The sequence below is a fragment of the Pungitius pungitius genome, chromosome 11, assembly GCF_949316345.1.
Source record: "Pungitius pungitius chromosome 11, fPunPun2.1, whole genome shotgun sequence".
NCBI lineage: Eukaryota > Metazoa > Chordata > Actinopteri > Perciformes > Gasterosteidae > Pungitius > Pungitius pungitius.
In genome coordinates this window covers 6,347,306-6,365,140 of record NC_084910.1, presented here as the reverse complement: position 1 = coordinate 6,365,140, position 17,835 = coordinate 6,347,306, and the positions used below count along the sequence as shown (strand labels likewise).

General features: G+C 47.5%; 1 protein-coding gene across 3 annotated transcripts in view; it reads left to right on the top strand.

The window, feature by feature from the left end:
* The window catches only part of LOC119197296 (intermembrane lipid transfer protein VPS13B-like), a 265,877-nt gene that overhangs the window by 154,079 nt on the left and 93,963 nt on the right, over positions 1 to 17,835 (top strand). For all 3 annotated transcript variants that reach the window (XM_062565592.1, XM_037453487.2, XM_062565593.1), the window contains exon 32: positions 15,681 to 15,884. In XM_062565592.1, the coding sequence (XP_062421576.1) occupies positions 15,681 to 15,884 (204 nt within the window). The remainder of the gene's footprint in view (positions 1 to 15,680; positions 15,885 to 17,835) is intronic.

Below are 17,835 nucleotides of genomic sequence, written 5' to 3'. Positions count from 1 at the left end.
TAATCTGTTTCCACGGCAACAGTTCCCTAGATGTATTTTGTTGATGCGCCTGCCGTGTTGTTATCATGTCAGATGATAAATGAGCATGTTGTGGGCATGGAAAGACTTTTTCTCATGACGCTCCAAAAACCCAGTGTGACCAGCCATGCAATTCTACCCCCATATTGGCCAGTGATGCTCCGCCTGTGGAAGTTAGAGGGCCGGCAGCCCGTGCGGCTGTGGTCCCAACATCTGCTCAGAGGCACGGATGGACTCGCTCCCCACTGGCCTGGATGCCAACCCGCCACCGAGTAGCTCCCCCATTCCTGCACGCACACAGCCGGACCAACATGCATTCACACCCAGATGTGCAGGGCAGGCAGCCGCATCCCTGTGCCTGTGCACACTGTTGTCACAAACACGCCTGCATTGGCTTGACCTCCACACACAGAAGCCAAGAGCCACCACTTCCCTGTTGGAACCCGGGAATTATGTCTGACCGCTCTCCGTGTCCACTCGTTCACGTCCAACCGTGCATTATCCTCGCCACCTTGGCCCGTTCACATCTGCCCTCCATTCAGTCACGATTGATAAGCGTGAGATCGGGGACCGGCCGAAGCCCCGCAGCGTGCTTCATCGGCGCCGAGGGATCCCCTGCGTGTGCTCCCCCAAGTCGCGTGGAGAAAGTCTGAGTGGGAGTCTGTAATCATGCAAACCAATGTGTGTTTACAATCTGGAACCAGCCGTGGCCACGGGGAGAAATATGTCTGTGAGCGCCGGTAGCCCTTTGCTGCAGTTCTGTTTAAAGCTCGCCACTAATTACATCCGTTGTCATAATTGAATGACTGATCCGAGCGGGCGCGCTGTTATTGTCTACCGTACATGAAATGATCGCCTCGCGGCGGCTGAAGGCGGGCTTAGCCGTAATGCCACCCTGCGAGTGAAGACGAAGAGTGAAGGCCAAAATAGCCCGTGTGTGTGTAAACACCTTGACGAGAGAGCTTCTCGACGCTACTCAAACTAACACCAGTCTCTGGCTCACTTCAAAGCTCCCCAGCTTCCCCTCCAGCCTGCACGCGTCCGGGCCACGGCGAGTATTTATCATTTATCCCGGATGGATTTCCTCAAAGAAGGTCAAATAAACCTCTGTGACCGTAAAGTTGCTCGGGCTGAGCTTTTATCCTCCGCCGGGTTCATTTGGTAACAATTAACACAGCTCCATTTGATCATGTGATGTTGAATCTTGTTCCCCCCTCCCCCCCCCCCCCCCCCCCCCCCCCCCCCGAGCAGGAATTATGACACGGAGCTTTAGGCTCCTTCTCCCTCTCAGTCTTCGGCTACAAGGCCGCTGTCAATTTACACAGCTGAAATCATTTTCCTTCCTTTCAACAAAAAAAAAAAAGCGGGCTTCTTCCCAATACGTGAGCGCCGAATCGGGGAATGTCCAGCATGCATTTGGCCCCTGGCTTTCTTGTGGTGTGGGCCCCTCACTAAAAATCTCACAGATCTTTTTACTCCCCACTTCGCTCATTCTTTCTGTTTTTCTGCTTTTTTTCATCCAAGGAGATTGTTTCATTTATGGACCACCGCAGCAGAGAGCTTCTGGTATGCCAGGGTGAATGGGGACCAGTCTTTTCATGCAGCACGTGGAGATTGAGTGCACCTTTTCTAATGGCTATTATCTTTGTCTAATAATAACCTTTTATCAACCACTGTAAAAATGAAATTGAATGCTTGCCTTTTTGTATTTTCAGGTTTTGAATATAGATATTTTTGTGTGTAATAATGGAAGAAAATCTTTAAAATCCCACCATACCCCACATTCTTCTTAGTTTATATATATATTTTGATCTCTTAATCTTGTTACTGTTCGTGACAACTCAACTCAGTAAATACAGGAGCTTGGATGTACTGGGCCACCCTTTTAATCTGTTACTGAGAAGAAGATGAGTTATGCTGTATAAACAAAGGAGAAATGTATTCATCTCAGTTGAATCATTTCTTTCCAAGGCATGCTGAAGAAATGGTGATGATTGAGTTTACCACGCTTGCATCCATGTGTTGCACATGTTTCTGTGTGTTTGCGTCTCACAGTTTCCCATCATCTCCACACCTCGATGACACAGCCGTCGGGTTAGCTCATGGCCGGTCCTAGGGAGACTCTCAGGGGGAGCATCCCGCCGCCGTAAAATATGTTTTTGTTTTGTTGTTTGGATTAGCGCGCGTTGCCTGCGTTCCCACGGTAACGGCGACATAGCCCCTGCATCAGCGGCGATGGGACAAGGCAATGTGGCTCCTCCTGTGTCTTATTCTCACAAAAACTTTCTTTTCTCATCCGATGTTGTCTCCCATGTTTTTAAGTTCTATTATTTTATATCTTTATTTCCTCCATGTCTATTTGTTATTTCCTCCCCACTCTGTCGCTCTTGTGTCGGTTGGACTGGTCCCAGTCCCAACACGCTGTGGTCAGTAAGCAAGCCCCTCATTGCTGTTGAATGGCTGCCTGGCTGAGCCCACATATATGTCCTAATAAGTGGTTGTGATGGGGATCTCCCCTCCGCAGATAAACACAGCCCGCTGAAGCCAGGAGCCTGCTGTTACCAATAAAACTCCCTGGCACCCTGTGAGAGGGGGGGTACTACTACTCTCTCCTACTAATGAGCAGTAAGGGATTGACCTGATTCAGAAACGTTTGGGGGGCAGTCTTGTTTCAGTTTACCTTCAACAGAAATCGGATCCGTATTTTGACCGTCTTCATGTCCAGGATTAAGCGTTGGTATACTTTTGGTGCGTTGTGGGCTCTCAAAGAGACATGAACTTTCTAATTATAGTTTGCATTTCAACATTATGTCTGCTCTTGGCATACTCTAAAAGCAACAAGTTAATAGTAGAGCAACATAGTCCTTCATTGAGAGAATTGGCAGTTTGATATTTTGGGACACATAACCTCACATTGCCTACGCTGCTGTTTAAATGGTTAGTGTGAGTCCTGATGGGCAGGTGGTACCTTGCATGGTAGCCAACAGTGTATGTACACAATGTGTATAAGCGCTTTGAGTACAAATAAAGTCCATCTAGTATTTAAACGCTGTTAATAGAGTTTGACAGTTTGAATCAGTCAATAACGACTTAAGCTACAGTAACAGTAAATGGTTTGGAAACATAGTGTGACCAAACCTTTGACTGGTGCTGTATAGATTTAATATAAACTCTCAGCTAAATATAGTATAGTATGTAGTATTTTTACATGAATAGATCTCGTCATTGTTCATTCCGTAGTGGCAGGGCTATGGCCTGGCTTCAGGCTTTATTACTTACAGGCCAGGTGTGGAATAAAGGTCACATCAGGTGACAGCAGAGACCTCGGCCACTGGGCTCTACTGCTGCTTCTGTAAGATCAGTGGACCCTGCCACTTTTACGCATCGTAATCTCCCGTCCTCCCACTGAGGCGTAGGACAGAATGATCCTCTCACTCGTCTCTGACAGCTGCGCCTCAGTTCCATTCTTTTCTTTTTCATTTCAAATGCCATTCTTATTTTTTCTTTTTAACGCTCTCAGCTGATCTCCCTCTTGTCTTCCTCCACATCTTTCTCGTCCTCATAAAAAAGCCCCCAGAGTTCCCAGCAAAGGATTCATTAGATGCTTCAGTGCACACTTGCCTCATCACTCACTCCAGTCTGCTGCCAAGTGCCCCATTTCCCCGTCTGCTTACACCAGCAAAAAGGAAGAGGTGCGGCGGAGAGGAGCTGCTCGGCCCACACACGGTGACACCATACACTGTTCTACACTATCTATTCTGATCAGAGGATCTCAAGTCCCAGGTTTAGTCGCGCCTGGCATGTCATTAACGCACAACTGTGGCGATTGAGTATTATTACATACTAGAGCATTGCCTTAATGTGAGTGTAGCATGTTGCGTTAATTGTCTGCGTTGAGCAGTCGTCCTTCACCTTTGAAGGAGGACCAGGCGAAACATTGCCGAGCCAACAGAGGAGTCATACAGAGTGAGTTCTGGTGCTACTGGTTCCCTACACAAAGCCCATGGGGTCTTTCCAGTTGACTTTGGATAATTACAGAAAATAAGATGTGTTGCAAACAAACATTTTGGATCCTTACACATCAGTCTTATCAAATGAATACTGCTTTTAAGATTTTTTTTTAAGTGTTTTTCTCACAAACTTAAATTTTCTGAAGCCAAATGATTATTGACAAAATTTTAGGCATTTAACTATAAATCCATTCATAAAACCCACCGACCACAAAACAAGTGAGCCGGATGTGTAAAACGCTGACTCCTTTCCGGGCCACCCTATGTCAAACAGAGGTAAAGCAGCTAATATTCAAAACATTTGTTCAACGAGACGGCCTCTGAGAGCTCACCCCGCTGCGCTCTGTCAGGGCTGGGGAGACATCCTACCAAGATGATGAGAGCTTCACCTCATCTTGTGAGGGGTAAATCTTTGGGCTGTATTTGTTTCCCTCCCTTTCTCCTCTCTCGCTGTCATTGTACGCCCATCGTCCCCCTCTCTCCTACAGAGGAAGAAGAAGATTAAATAAGCAGGGATCCGAGGGTCAGTCTGCATAAACATAGTGTCCAGCGAATGAAACACCTGGTGCTGGTAAACGCAGCGCATATATATATCACATGGCCCTGACACTCTGGATTAATGCATCATCAAATTGTTTAAGAACGGGGGACAGCCATTGCCCACAGTGAGTCATACACCCCCTTTTATTAAAGCTCGCCTGGTAATTTATGTTTGGGATCCAGAGAGGATGGCCAGCGCCGATCCGGCAGTAAAGCGTTGAAACTGTCCTCTGGACAACGTGTCGTAATGCGAACAGGAAGTTTAGACTCAACCACTGGATACCGCTGTGGCTTTGAGGGGGGGAATGTATCCCGCTTCACCTTTTCTCTCCCCTCCACAAAGGGATATTTGTCGTTTGTTTCAGTGGGAACTGGTGTGATGGATGGACTCCTCGGTTCCCCGCGGGACGCAGCCAGCATATCATGTGACCTGATTTCCTGGAAGGGCAGGCTGGGGCTACGCCATTTTGAGAGAGAGAGAGGGACTAGGTTTGGGTTTATGGGGCTAATGTTACAAGAGGAAACCAGACAAATGTTTGTGGATTCGATCTTTGATTTGAGTACCTGACCGCCGCGCTCAGTCAAGTCAACCCCTACCTCCGACTAGAGACAAATTACAACTACAGCTCATATGGGTAATAAAATCAATGATTTATTGCTGCCTCTATTTATCTATATATGATATTTGATCTTCGCCATCCCTGTAATTCCACTTATCTCTCATTGGAGAGCTCCTGACCGCAGCGCCGCACTTTGCAGCGCATATGAGCGTGGAGCTGTATACAGCGTCTTGGGTGCTGTGTTGTGGTCTCTGCTGACTTCTGTGTACAGCCTGTGGTTCATTCCATAAATATCTGTGGCCTCTGTGAAGTTATTCTCAGGGCCCTCTGCTCTGTGAGAAGATTGCGCCACAACACTTGTATTCCTCGGCCTGCAGTTAGAGGTTTAGGGGGATTAGGAGAGAACCCGAGCCCGGGCCGTGCTATACATTTTTATGGCCATCTTATGCTCACGATGTAATGTGCCGGAGCCGAGGAAAAAGGGGGGGGGGGGGGGGGGGGGGTGGTAGCGCTCGCCACAGGGGAATCAAACAAGTAAAAGCACAACGTATTTCTTATTCGGCCCACAGTGGAGCAGCTATTGTTGATAGGTTCTTCTCTGGGCTCTTTAGTCTAAAACAGCCTCAACACTTTCCAACGTTTCTTGACATGAAATTACATCAAAGAAATATCCATCTCAGGCTAAAAATAATGACTCCACTCCTCTCTTCATTTATTCCCTTAAAAACATTGTAAAAATGAGATTATGGTCTCAATTTGTTGTTACAGCATGATGTTCATTTAGCAAATGATGGTCAGGATCTGATACAAGGGGCGGTCCTGGAAATTCTGGTTATCTTTTTATCTGCTGAGTGGACATTGGAAGATTCCTTTCCGCATGTGTCTGCATGTCAGCTTTTGAAGGCAGAGTTAACGTTTCTTTTATTGGCGGCGGACCTCAAATCAAAGCTCCACGGGAAAGGCCCTCATGGTGTTTTGGCAAGCTGCTGTCAATCAGGTCGGGCATGCCTGCTGACCGTGGCGAGAGGGATCATCCCTCAGCTCTCCCTCATTGTGAGTGTAAATGGTCCATCCTGAAGCAGGATGCAAGGCTTCTAAGAATACACCCACACCAGCAACCTGCAGCATGGGATACACACATTCTACCGGTGTCACCCTGTCAAGTGTGTGAAGTGCATACGTTTGGTGTATGCTTCTATGTGTGTAGTGGAGGCTCAGCGTGATTGTGTTTCAGTTCCTTTTCTGTCCCCGGCTCATGACATGTTGATGTTCTGGCATCCTGTGTGGTTGGTGTGAGGCTGTCACGGCTCTGACAGGGATGCTGTGATTGGACCGTCTCACAGCGGGAGTGAAGGCCAGGTGGACTTTCATGAATACTGTATCCATCGTTCATCTCCTGTTTGTGTGTGTGTGTGTTTCAGTCTGACCTGTCAGCTTGTGGTGTGTGAGTCTCGATGAGCCGCCTGTCCAACATGTGTCTGTCAGCTGGATCTCTCCCCCAGAAAAGAATATCTCTCGTTAAAATGCTAATAGCATCAGTCCATTACCAGGCTAACTAAAAGAAAATTGTTCAAAGCCCTTCAAATGCTGTCTGCGCTGATAGAGGAGGCGATGGAAAAATATCCAGGAGGGGAACAATGATGCTTTAAACACTGGCTCCTCGTCACAGCTGAGGAATGGAGGCAAGTTGTGCCAATGGTCGGACATTTTCATTTCAGGACACCCTCAGTGGCACGTCTGGGTTCTTCCAGGTCTGCTTGGGCCTTCTGGTGTCCTAATGTGCCTCTGATTACTGGAGCCTGTGCTTTGACAGTGGCTGTGGCTCTGGATATTTGTAGTATCTGCACATTTCTTCTTTTTTTGAGGTTGATTTGCTGTTGGGTTTTTTTCTTTCTGACCTGTGCTCAATCCTCAGACTGCTTTGGACTGAAGTTCCACTGAGGAACTTACTGATACATGCTGCTTTTCATGCTACTGCTGACAACCCATTATTACACACACACACACACTTACAGTCACTGTGTCCCATTGTCTGACCTGTCACAAGTGTCATGTCCCCTTCCTTCACAGTATTCTTTCCATAGACATCAGTACTCTGTGATAAGTGAGTACTGATGGGGCACTGAAGCCCTCCAGAGAAAAAAGGCCTATTTGTGCATTGTGTCATGTGACCATGTTGGAAGTGGGAGTTCCGTGTGAGAGCAGAAAGTGTCCAGTAACTCGGTGTCATCAAAGAGACGTTTATGTGTGTGTATGACCTTCTCTGTTGAGCCCCTCCCCTCCGTCGTGTTTCTACACTGTCATCAGAGAACACGTGCCCTCCCCTGTCCTTCACCTCGCGCTTCACTCTGGTGTCCTCTCTGCTCAGCTCACAGGATGCTGGAGAGCATTTCCTTCCACTGGGGGCGACAGGAAAGAGTCGGGAGCACTGCCCCGCTTGATGGTCCATCTCCTCTAATTCTCCACACCTGGACTGTTCTCTGTGCAGACACAGTAGTTCTACAGCTTCCTTCACGCCACATGTCATTGTGTCCGCTCCGGTCATTATCTTTTGGTAGAAGCTCACGTCTGTCTCTGGGTTCCTTCTGGTAAAAACAAGGCCCCTTTGGTTCTCCAGCTCAACGCAGACACTGTCTGACCTCTGTTTTTGCATGTTTTTGATTTTGGACTCCCCTCCTGCTACTATATAATATTTATATCCCTTTTTTCTCCCCCCCCCCCCCGTGTCCGTTTCTTTCTCTCTGTTAGTATTATTCCCATTAAATGTTCTCAGGCCCCGCAGCTGTTTTGGATGTCAGTATGGTGGTCAGAAAGTCTTGGCACGGTGTTGTTCGAATGCCATATTTTCACAGCGCTGCCTGTTTAGAGTTGTGGTTCTGTCAGGAGCCCGGCCCTTAGGGGCCACTTCCCCCTCACTGTTCTGGAGTCGGTGTACCAAAACACTGGCTGGCAGGGGAGGAGAGGGGGGACACTGAGAGGTGATCGTGTAAAGATGATCTTTTCTTGTTCTGCTTCTGCCATTGTGCGTCTTTCTTCCTCCGCATTGAAAGGAGTTGCAGGCTCAGGCCGACGCTCAGAGGGCTCCAGAAGAGGCTGATTGAATGCAGCCTTCATTCTCTCCACGTGTTGTTTGGCGGCCATTTCTGCGACCTGTCGAGGGCCTTTCACTCTGGCCACACCTCCTCTAATGTCGCGTTTCTCTGCATTACTCCTAATCTCTTTCATCGGCTTCCTCCCTCTGTTCTTAAGGAAATGAGAGCTTTTTCCTCGTTGAACCTGAGTGGTCGGATCAGTCCACTCTCAGATAAAGCAGTGGGATTGGTGTGATGACAGATAGCAGCATGTGAACGATTTGGAGAAGGATTTGTGTTGCCATGTTCCCTGATACTTTGAAGTGGAAGAGTTTACTTGCATCTCTTGAGTATATTGTCCTTTTATCTCCTGCTTTCATGCTGGTGCCCAGTAATCCACAACATGGAAGAGTCTCGCAGCTAGGAGCGTGTCTCGTGAGACACGACTCAAAGAGGTGCCGTACGTTCTCCACAGCACGTAAGGGTTGCAATGGAAGTGGAGAGTGTTTCCTCAGTGAAGGAGGAGCAGAGAGGAACACTGATAGCAACGGTCATTCTGTCTGTAGAGGGGGCTTAGATAACGGTTCTTTCAGCCACCTGCCACATACCTTGGAAAGAACCAAAGTCTCAGATGGTCCGATGTAACAAACCATCCGGCAGGTTCAAAAAGTCGACGGCTTACTGTAAGTCACCTTCATTTGTGACATCTGGAATTTTCTCCTTTCCATCTACATCTATATACATTATGTTTCCCTTTTGCTTCACCAACTTTTCTCCATTCTTCCCTCCCGCCCCCAAATCATCAGCACCACCCGCCCCGCGCCCCGCCCCATGCGACTTCCTCGTTCAGAGAAGGCGGGGGGGGAGGGTGGTATCCCATACAGAAATGTCACTTTGTATAAATACACTCGGCGGTTTGGATGAATGCGAGATCCGCTTCAGAATTATAAACACTGGCTCACGCAGCGGTTTACAGAGGAGGAAGAATTAGCCGATGCAGGAAGCATGTGTGCCCCACATTATTGTAATTATTTGATGCTGTTTTTGTTCTTTGCTGACATAGAAGTATTTGGACGCTATCTCATGAGAAGCAGCTCGGCGCCGCACCAGGGGCTGCTAAGCTGCCCTCGTACTCAAAGCCTGTGATTTGGACATACGTTTTTCATTCCATTATGTGGGGGCTTCAGCAGCGCCTCGTTGTATTCTGTTTCATTCCGCCTGGGTTTGCTGTGGGGGAATCTGACTTGGAACAACGTGTTGTTTAAGGTCAAGGCGAGCAAGGACCTACTGTTTTAGCTATCCCATTACATGTTTGTTCAGCTCGTCTACTAAACCTGTAGCGCACGTTAACCATAATCAAACATGGCCATCACTCCCCATGACTTTGTTTAGGAAAAATGTTCATGTCTTTATCCAAAGGAGGATAAGGCCTTGATATGCAATCTCGTTGTTTTAAACACAATGTCAGAATTCAATAATTGCTGTAAATAAACGTGTAATCAACTCGGAAGCGCTCTGCCAAAAGAACCTCACTCTTACAGATAGAAAGGAGCATCTTCCAGAGAAAAGAGAAACATGTGCGACTCACTAATGTGAACCAGCTTGGCAACACCGAAGAGCTTAATCAATATCAAGTGGGGAAAAAAGCAGTAGTGGTTGGTGCTGTTGCATCCATAAAGTGGGCCTAATTTTACAGCTCCATAAAACGCAGCACCAACTGGAGAATTTATGCGCAGGAGTAAATCAGGAGGAATGCTGTGAGGAGAGTAACCATCTCGGCTGGAGACTCCGGATCACAGAGCCAAGCGTATACTGCGGGTCTTTTAGGCGTATCGTCCTGGCAGCGCGTGGTGTGCCTGGCGGTTTGTAAGCGGAAAGATTAGGCCGTGCTAAGAGTGTGCGCCGCTGCTCCATGTGTTTGCTGACGTCTCATGCGGCATTGTGAGGCGCAGCTGTAACAGTGCTGCTCTCGCCGGGTCATCAATTATCCTCAACCTGCTGTGTGAGCTGGAAGAGATGCTTTTTGAGACCATGGACTTCCAATCTGGATTCTTCACAACAAGAAGGACTACTTTTCCTTTAATAAGTGTAAAAGTAGCATTGAGGTGTGTGGCTGTTCTTCTTTAGCTTGATGAAGATGACAGCATGTGAGCCCAAGCCAGACCCTTGTCTATATACCGCTGCCATGTTCCTTCACTGCAGCCAGTTGGGAATCATCTACTCCAGCCATCAGATAAGGCCTCTCCAATTAAAACAGCGGGAGTGGGGTGGTTACATCACTGTGGGGACACAAAATGTGTTTTCAATCCGAAGTCTGAGGAAGTCTTTTCCCTTCACACCTCTGCGCCAGGGACCCGCTGCTGGGGCTCTGACATGTTTTATAAAGGCCGGACCAGGAGGAAGCGTGTCCAATCTGCAGAGAGGAACTGATCTAACAAGCACCGGCCCACTTTCCTACAAGTACACACAGACTGGGAGAAGTGTACTATTTACATTGTCCTGTTTTCCGATTGTCCTTTTGTACGTCCGGCCCGGTTAGTTCAATCACTGTCTCAGATACTGATTTTCATCAAGGTTGGCACGGAGGTCCACTTGGATTAGAATGTGGTGATCAAAGTTCACTGTCACCTTCCAAATGAAATAACTCAATATTTCAAATGCTAATCATGACAATTTGACTGATGTATGCCATCGGTCACAAGCAAACCTTTTCAGCAGAAAGCACAGCTTCAGCTGAACCCAAGGTGCCTCCTCCAGTAGATTCAGTGCAGAAACATGTCTACTGCAGGAAGGAGTCCAGCTAGAAGTCTGCGCTGCAAAGAAGCCTCTGAATATCTGTCCCTGGTTGCACAGGAATGTTCTGTGCTTCCAGCTACACAGTTAAGGCTAAACAGGCCGTTGTGTGTGTGAAGCAGAACAGGAGCAGGACAACATCTGTGCGTTTCAATAAAAGGCCCTCATAATGCTATTAGCTGGGACGAACTGCAGAGTACCTCGGACTCCCCGTGTGATCTGCAGCCAAGGATATCTGATACAGCGTCTTTAAAAAAAAACCTAATTTCTTACAATGTGTTGGAACAATGAGCATTCATCCACTATCTGATCAAAGATCAGCATCTTCATTTTTTTTCAAAGGGGCAGCTTGTGTGCACGCCGGATGAAGCTGGATGAAACATGGTTTGGTGGGAGGTTGTTTTGAGCTTGTGTAGCTTGTGAGCCTATAAAAAGTACAGCAACCTGTTAAACATTTCCAATACCAACAGTGCCAACGATGGACCCGCTCTGACATGTAAACGCAGTGGGAGATAAATGAGTCCTGTGATTAAGATATGTTGAAACCAAAGTGCAAACACTGACATTGTAAACCGACAGCCTTCTCCTGTCTCCTGAGGGGGGCTACGTGCTCCAGCTCGGCCCTACTTGTATATGGAAGTACTAGTTTCCTCCTTACATCTAGTGTAAATATGATTTAAGTGTTTGAGTATGTGTGTCTTTAAAGTGCAATCAGCCTAATTAATCACAGGCTTCTGTTGGGAGCAGCAGGGAGGATGAGTAATGCTGAATGGATTATTCCCTTTCTGTCGTGGGAATGTGTCGCTCGATCAAAGCCAAGGCGCGGCAAGTGTTTACTGAGTATTGTGCCAGAGAGAGGGACGAACACAGTTAGCTATAGGTTGGACCTGGTTTAAACGCACGCTGGAGTAAGTACCTTGTTATTGCCAACTGTGACAAGTGTGGAGTGCTGTTTAGTGTATATTGTTGTTCTTGTCACTGTGTTTGACTCCTGTTGAATAAAAAGCTCCAGTGATCAAAACCATCAGTTTGAACATCCCTGGACTCGCACTCACTCGCCACGTTCCCCGCCATCCTTCCCCCCCCCCCCTTGCTGCGAGGGCTGCTCCCCGTACTAATTCAGAGCTCTAATTACTATAATTGGTAAATGCAAATTAACAGCAATTGAACTTGACTGGGGTCATAAATCCGCAGCTCACAAGTCGGCCATTTTCTGGCAATTCAGAGCGGGCCACAGTAGGCAAGGGGCGCTTAACTGAATGAATCATAATGCTTGTGAGCGCGCACACACAGGTCCAGTGGGACTGCGCTTAAAGCCACTGTTCAGCTTTCCACATCACAAGCTCCGCGGGGTGCTAACAGTGTTCTGCTCATTACATTAGAGGGACATCAAAACCTCAATTGAACAACTGGAATTTATCGGCGGGTGATGCTGTTGGTGCCGGTCAGGCACTAAACCTCTTCTCCCCTTCCACCGCAAAATGGATTGACACGGCAAATGATTTCACGTAGCCGCTGCTCTTACAGTTCAAATATACAGTAGTTGAGGTCTGCTCAAAACAAAGAACACTTTAGCACATGTGTCCGTACAAACCTAATTAAAGCGGACTCGTCCGAATGACTTCTCCTCGGTGTGTGTATGTTCCACCAGGAGAGCAGAAGCTCTTAAACACACACACACACACACACTTCCATGGAGTCCTGCCTCTGTTGAACGTGTAAGCAGACATGTATTGCATGTGATTGTTGGGGGAAATGGAGTGAAAAACCGGTCCGAGGGGTTGAGGGTTTAGGTTGCGGGTTTCGGAGTGACGAGATCCAGAAGCCAGCGGCGCTCGGTATTACCCTGCTGCTTCCTGCCCCTATTGGCCTGGGGAGGGGGCTGTGGGCGGGAGCGGGAGGGGGTGTGGATGGAGCTTGGGAGAGGAAGGTGGGAGGCCATTTAAAGCCAAGGGGCTACAATACACGCCCGGCCCACAGGATCAACCCCCCCCCCCCCCCCCCCCAACCCTCTAACACAGCCCACCGCTCCCCCACTCCTACGGCCGGCCCGGAGCCCTCGAGCAGACCCCGCTGCGGTTTGCTTTACCTTGAACCGAGGTTAGCCTTCAAACTACTTTGCATTGTAATCAGGCTCTCCTGAAGATTCCACTTTTGTTCCTTTTCAACAGGCCCCCTCACTTATTTTCCCCATTTATTTTTCTTGCAATTTATTCGCTCCAATCGGGTCAGTCTGGATGCCGCTGCCCAATTGTGTGCAGCAGCAAAGTTATTTTCATCAGTATGTTCCCATTGTGGGGAGCTAATACATGAGAGTTCTGCACGTGCCCAGTAGGTTCCTCCTTGAATCCTATTACGACTTCAGCGCACCCTGATCGGCTTCATGTGGAGCACTCAGTCCTCCCACACGTCCTCTTAATAACACCAACCGTGATGGATGCATGCACTGACCCAAAGAATGCTAAACACAGGAACATAACTTGCGATTCATTGCCCATTTGTTCAATTTGCCCGCCTATCTTGTGTTCAAAGGAATTTGAACATCATTAATTGTCTGGCGGTGATGGAGTACCAGCGGATGGCTCTTTCCAAGTCGTGCGTTCTGATCCACAGCACTGCCATGCCTCCGCTCCTCCGCCTGCCGTTTCCCACTGCAGGCCTTGAGTAGGATGGAGGTTTTGAATTCGAGCCATGATATATTGTTGGACGAGACCCCTCATATTTCAGCACTGATGCAAAAATCGGCCCAGTGGCTTTTTTTCAGACTCAAATTGGGGTTTAAATTATGTCCGAAGAGGGAGAAATGTTTTTTAGAAATAATAGCCGTGGATGCCATGAAACAGAGCAATCTCACTGCAGAGCCTTTTGATCCACTCTTTATAAATAGCAGAATTGTGTCGTAAAAAATAATGTTACTGTGGTCTTTTCCTGCAATTAAAAAAAAGTTGGCTTGGGAACAAGGGTAGAGCTAAGTACTTGTGTTTGAGAAAAATGTTCTTTCTCCCTTCCCCCCCCCCCCCCCCCCCCCTCCTCCCCTCCTTGCTTTTCCTCATCTGCTCAAGTATGTCATTTATGACTTGTTATTTTCACTTTTGCTCCACGCTTCGCACATGTTGGTACAGGCGGGCAGATGTGTGATGCTGGCACGGCGTGCCCGGGCAGCAGGGCGCGTTCCACCTGCCGCTCCGCTCCCAGGACGTTCTCCGGTTCCTCCCGGGCCGAGCCGTGTGGTCTTCACGTGACCAATCAAATATGTCAAACCAGGCAGTGTTTTTCCCCCCACATGTACAACAAGAAAATCTGGCTTCAATTATTATTGCACCCCAAGGGGAACTTCTAAAATTCCTCCCCTCCTCATTTGTCAGAAGTGAAGCTCTCTCGTTTCCTGCGATTGGCTGAAATATGTCTTTTGATATTAAATCACGTCGGTTTCCACTGGCTGCATGACCAAGACAAATGTTTATCATATTTATTTATGTCATCGGTGATGACCCCGTGGCTCGGCAACGCAGGAGACTTGGCCCGCCGACTCCCATGTAATGTTGATTATGAGTAAAAGAGTCTCCTAAATAAGCCCAAGTAAAGAGATCATTTGGAAAGCACATGAGGTAACTGTGGTTTGTTTAATGTGAAAAATACCGTTCAGTGTTTGGGGAGGGTGATGGAGGTACTGTTACAAAAGCCCTAATGAATCTCGACTGACACATCCCACCCAAATCTTACAGGGCTCTTGGTTTGATTTGCGTTGTGCTGTGTTGATAAATGTGGTTCCAAATGTTGATTAAGGATCTGTTTCACTTGTTTGTATGTCAACAAATCCAGATAAATCCAGTTATACACCTCTGATCTCCCGTTGCAATTGTTTTTGTACTTGGTGCGCATTGTCATAACAGCACGCTCTGGTAGAGGCCTCTCCAGCGTGGCTAAGGGACGGGGGGGAGAGAGGGGGGCGCTATATGAAAATTGCCATTGACGTTGCAGAAACAAATAAAACTACTCACGGTGCCGCTACATCTGTAGCCATTTTGAGCCTTTATTTATACCATATAAGCTATCATTTGAATTCACCAGCACAAATAAACATATCATAACGAAGCGAGAGCCCTGATGTCATGTGCAGATGTTGAATTTTGATTATTCCTCCTGCCTCATCAAATTTTGCCTCGATGTTGTCTCTCGAAAGGCAAAAATAGATGACATCACTTTTTAGCACAGCGCTGCCCAATCCTTACCATATCTCTGCATCTCTGCTACCATATCGCAGTTGTGTATACTTTACAAGAGTTCTGGAGCCCCAAAATAGAAAAGAGGGAGGTCGGTATGACTACTGTGCCGTCCAGCCAGGGTTTGAGCCATGTTTGCTGCCAACGATAAGCTGGCATATTTGATGATTTCACCTGAGGGCCTCAGGGTTATTTACCCAAAGGCCTGGCTGCAGCAGAGGCTTGGATTTAGTCATAAATCATCCAGTAAAAAGGAGTTCTAAACCACGAGAAGGCAGAGGGAAGAAAGACGTCCTTACTTGTTAGGGCCTGCTGCCAGAAGCTTTTTACTGGTACGGGATAGCCGACTGACTACCTCTCCTCCTGTTTGGTACATTTAGAGACATCAGCTTGTTACCTCCTGCAACATGAAGCCATCCTCTCAAAGATCCAACCACTGTCTGTTCCCCCTCTACTCCTCTCTAGACGGGCGCTGCACCTGGGCATCCTGCGTGACCCGGGTTCAGAGGTGGAGGACCGGCAGTATCAGGTGGACCTCCAGTGCATCAACATCGGAACGGCTCAGTGGGAGCAGCTCAAGCCCGATAAGGAAGGAACCAAAGGAGGGGTGTCTGCGGAGAGCGAGAGGAGCTCACAGAACCCGGCCCTGGAGTGGAACATGGCCAGCAGGTCAGGAGCAGGAACGCATTCATTAGTTTTTGTCTTTTACACACAAAATGATCTCGACAATTTAGATTTCTTTTCATTTTCTTTTTTCTCTAACAGGAAAATAAAATCTTTGTGGGTCTAACATGGACAATAGAGCACCATAAAAATATATTTACTTTCCTCTTGTGGCATCCCCTAGTCAGGGCGACCTGCAGACCCCTCAGCACAGTGAACCATTGGGCATTTAATAATCCACGTATTTCTACCGGGACGTGACATTTATAACCAGGTCTAAAATGTTTGTGATGACTGGAATAACCTTCGCACACCATAACCGGTGTAACTGCTGCAAGGGGGGAATTGTTACACCCCACTGACGTGATGTGTGTGTGATCCACTTTTGAAAATGTCTCAATGTGTATCTCATCAGTCTTGATGTGGGAGCAACATGCAGTTACGGAGTTAGCGCCCTATCGTGGAGCCTCTCCATGCACCGTCATAATTACAAACCCCGTCATTTCTTTATAGACTCGGGAGCTAAAACAAGCACAAGTGTAACAGCCTGTTTGGCCCCACATCCTTTTTTCCACTCATGTTTTGAGAGGGAACAGGCCCAAAACTCACAGAATCCGAGACAGCGACTGCAAACTTGTTCCCTGTCGACTAAAATAGGTCCAACACAGGCCTGATTCAGACTAAGTGTCCTTGGGTCAGCAGAGTGTGGAGGGATGCAGGCTGAAATACACACCTTTCACACAAAGACACACTCAAACGAGCTCTCCAATGCACAGTACATGCACACGCTGATATATGTTTTACTGTGTGTCTTACACACACACACACACACACACACACAGCTTGATATGATAAATTGCTGCTGCTCCTGCTGGTGAAGCTGAGCCCTCAGCTGTTAGATCTTTTACTGGAACAACCGATTTGTTGGATGTCACCCAGCTTCTTCCCCTCCCTAATTTTCTGTCAGCTCTCTGCTGTGAGCTATCTATTCAACCCAAAAAACGAGTTAGTTGATTTACCTCATTCAGGAACAAAACACTTTTCAGCCCTAAGTGAGAATCTGTGAATTATCTAAACTATTTTCTCTACTCCAAGAATCTCTGTATTCTCCCTAAACGTTTTCATTCATTCATTTCAAGTGGTAACGGTGAAGTCATGTTTGCTTTCATCTTCAATAAACAGGTGATTCTTTTTTTCTTTTTAACAAAACAATGGAGTGAACCTACAGGATGTTTTTTTCACCACCCTGATTCGTTTCACTTTCCCACTGTGGGCTCAGTAGTATTCGCCATTTATCCCATAATCCTCCTCTGTCTTGACCCTCCGCTAGCCGTTCAGGGTCTCTGTAAAATAGCCCTTTGAACAGTGGACCTCTGCATTAGACTCTTACTACTGACTTCCTACCCTTCCTTAATCAGTTCAATGACAAAGTGTGTCCAAACTCCAAAAACTTGCCATCGCTTCTTTTCAACTCGCCAACTGTCCCTGAGGGCCGGGCGGGCCCAGACAATGAGGTGAGACTTTGGGCTGAAGATGCTGCTTGCCAAAGTAGCCTCAACTTTCTTTAGATGTACTACAGCTGCAGGTCTGGATTTCTATTCAGGACTTGATTACAAGATGACATAACATTCAGCTCAACAGTATCACACTGTAGCAAAGGTCCCTCTGGTGTGACGTGTTGCCAGTGTACAGTGTCACAGTGATTCATTATTTAATAATCAGATGGTCCAAGCATCGTCCCTTTCGCTTTTCGTGTTCTTGAAAGTTGAGATTCAAACCAAGTAAAGTGGTATTTGCTGCTGTAACCACGGGTTTTTCACCCTCGCCCTCGGCTTCCAAACCAATCACAAAGCCACGAGGTGGCTGCGGTCGCTTCCTCGCTCCTCCCTCTCCTCGCCGTAGACCGGGAGCCACCGGAGGTTCCGTTGGATAATTTGGCTCTGCTGTGCCGGCAGCA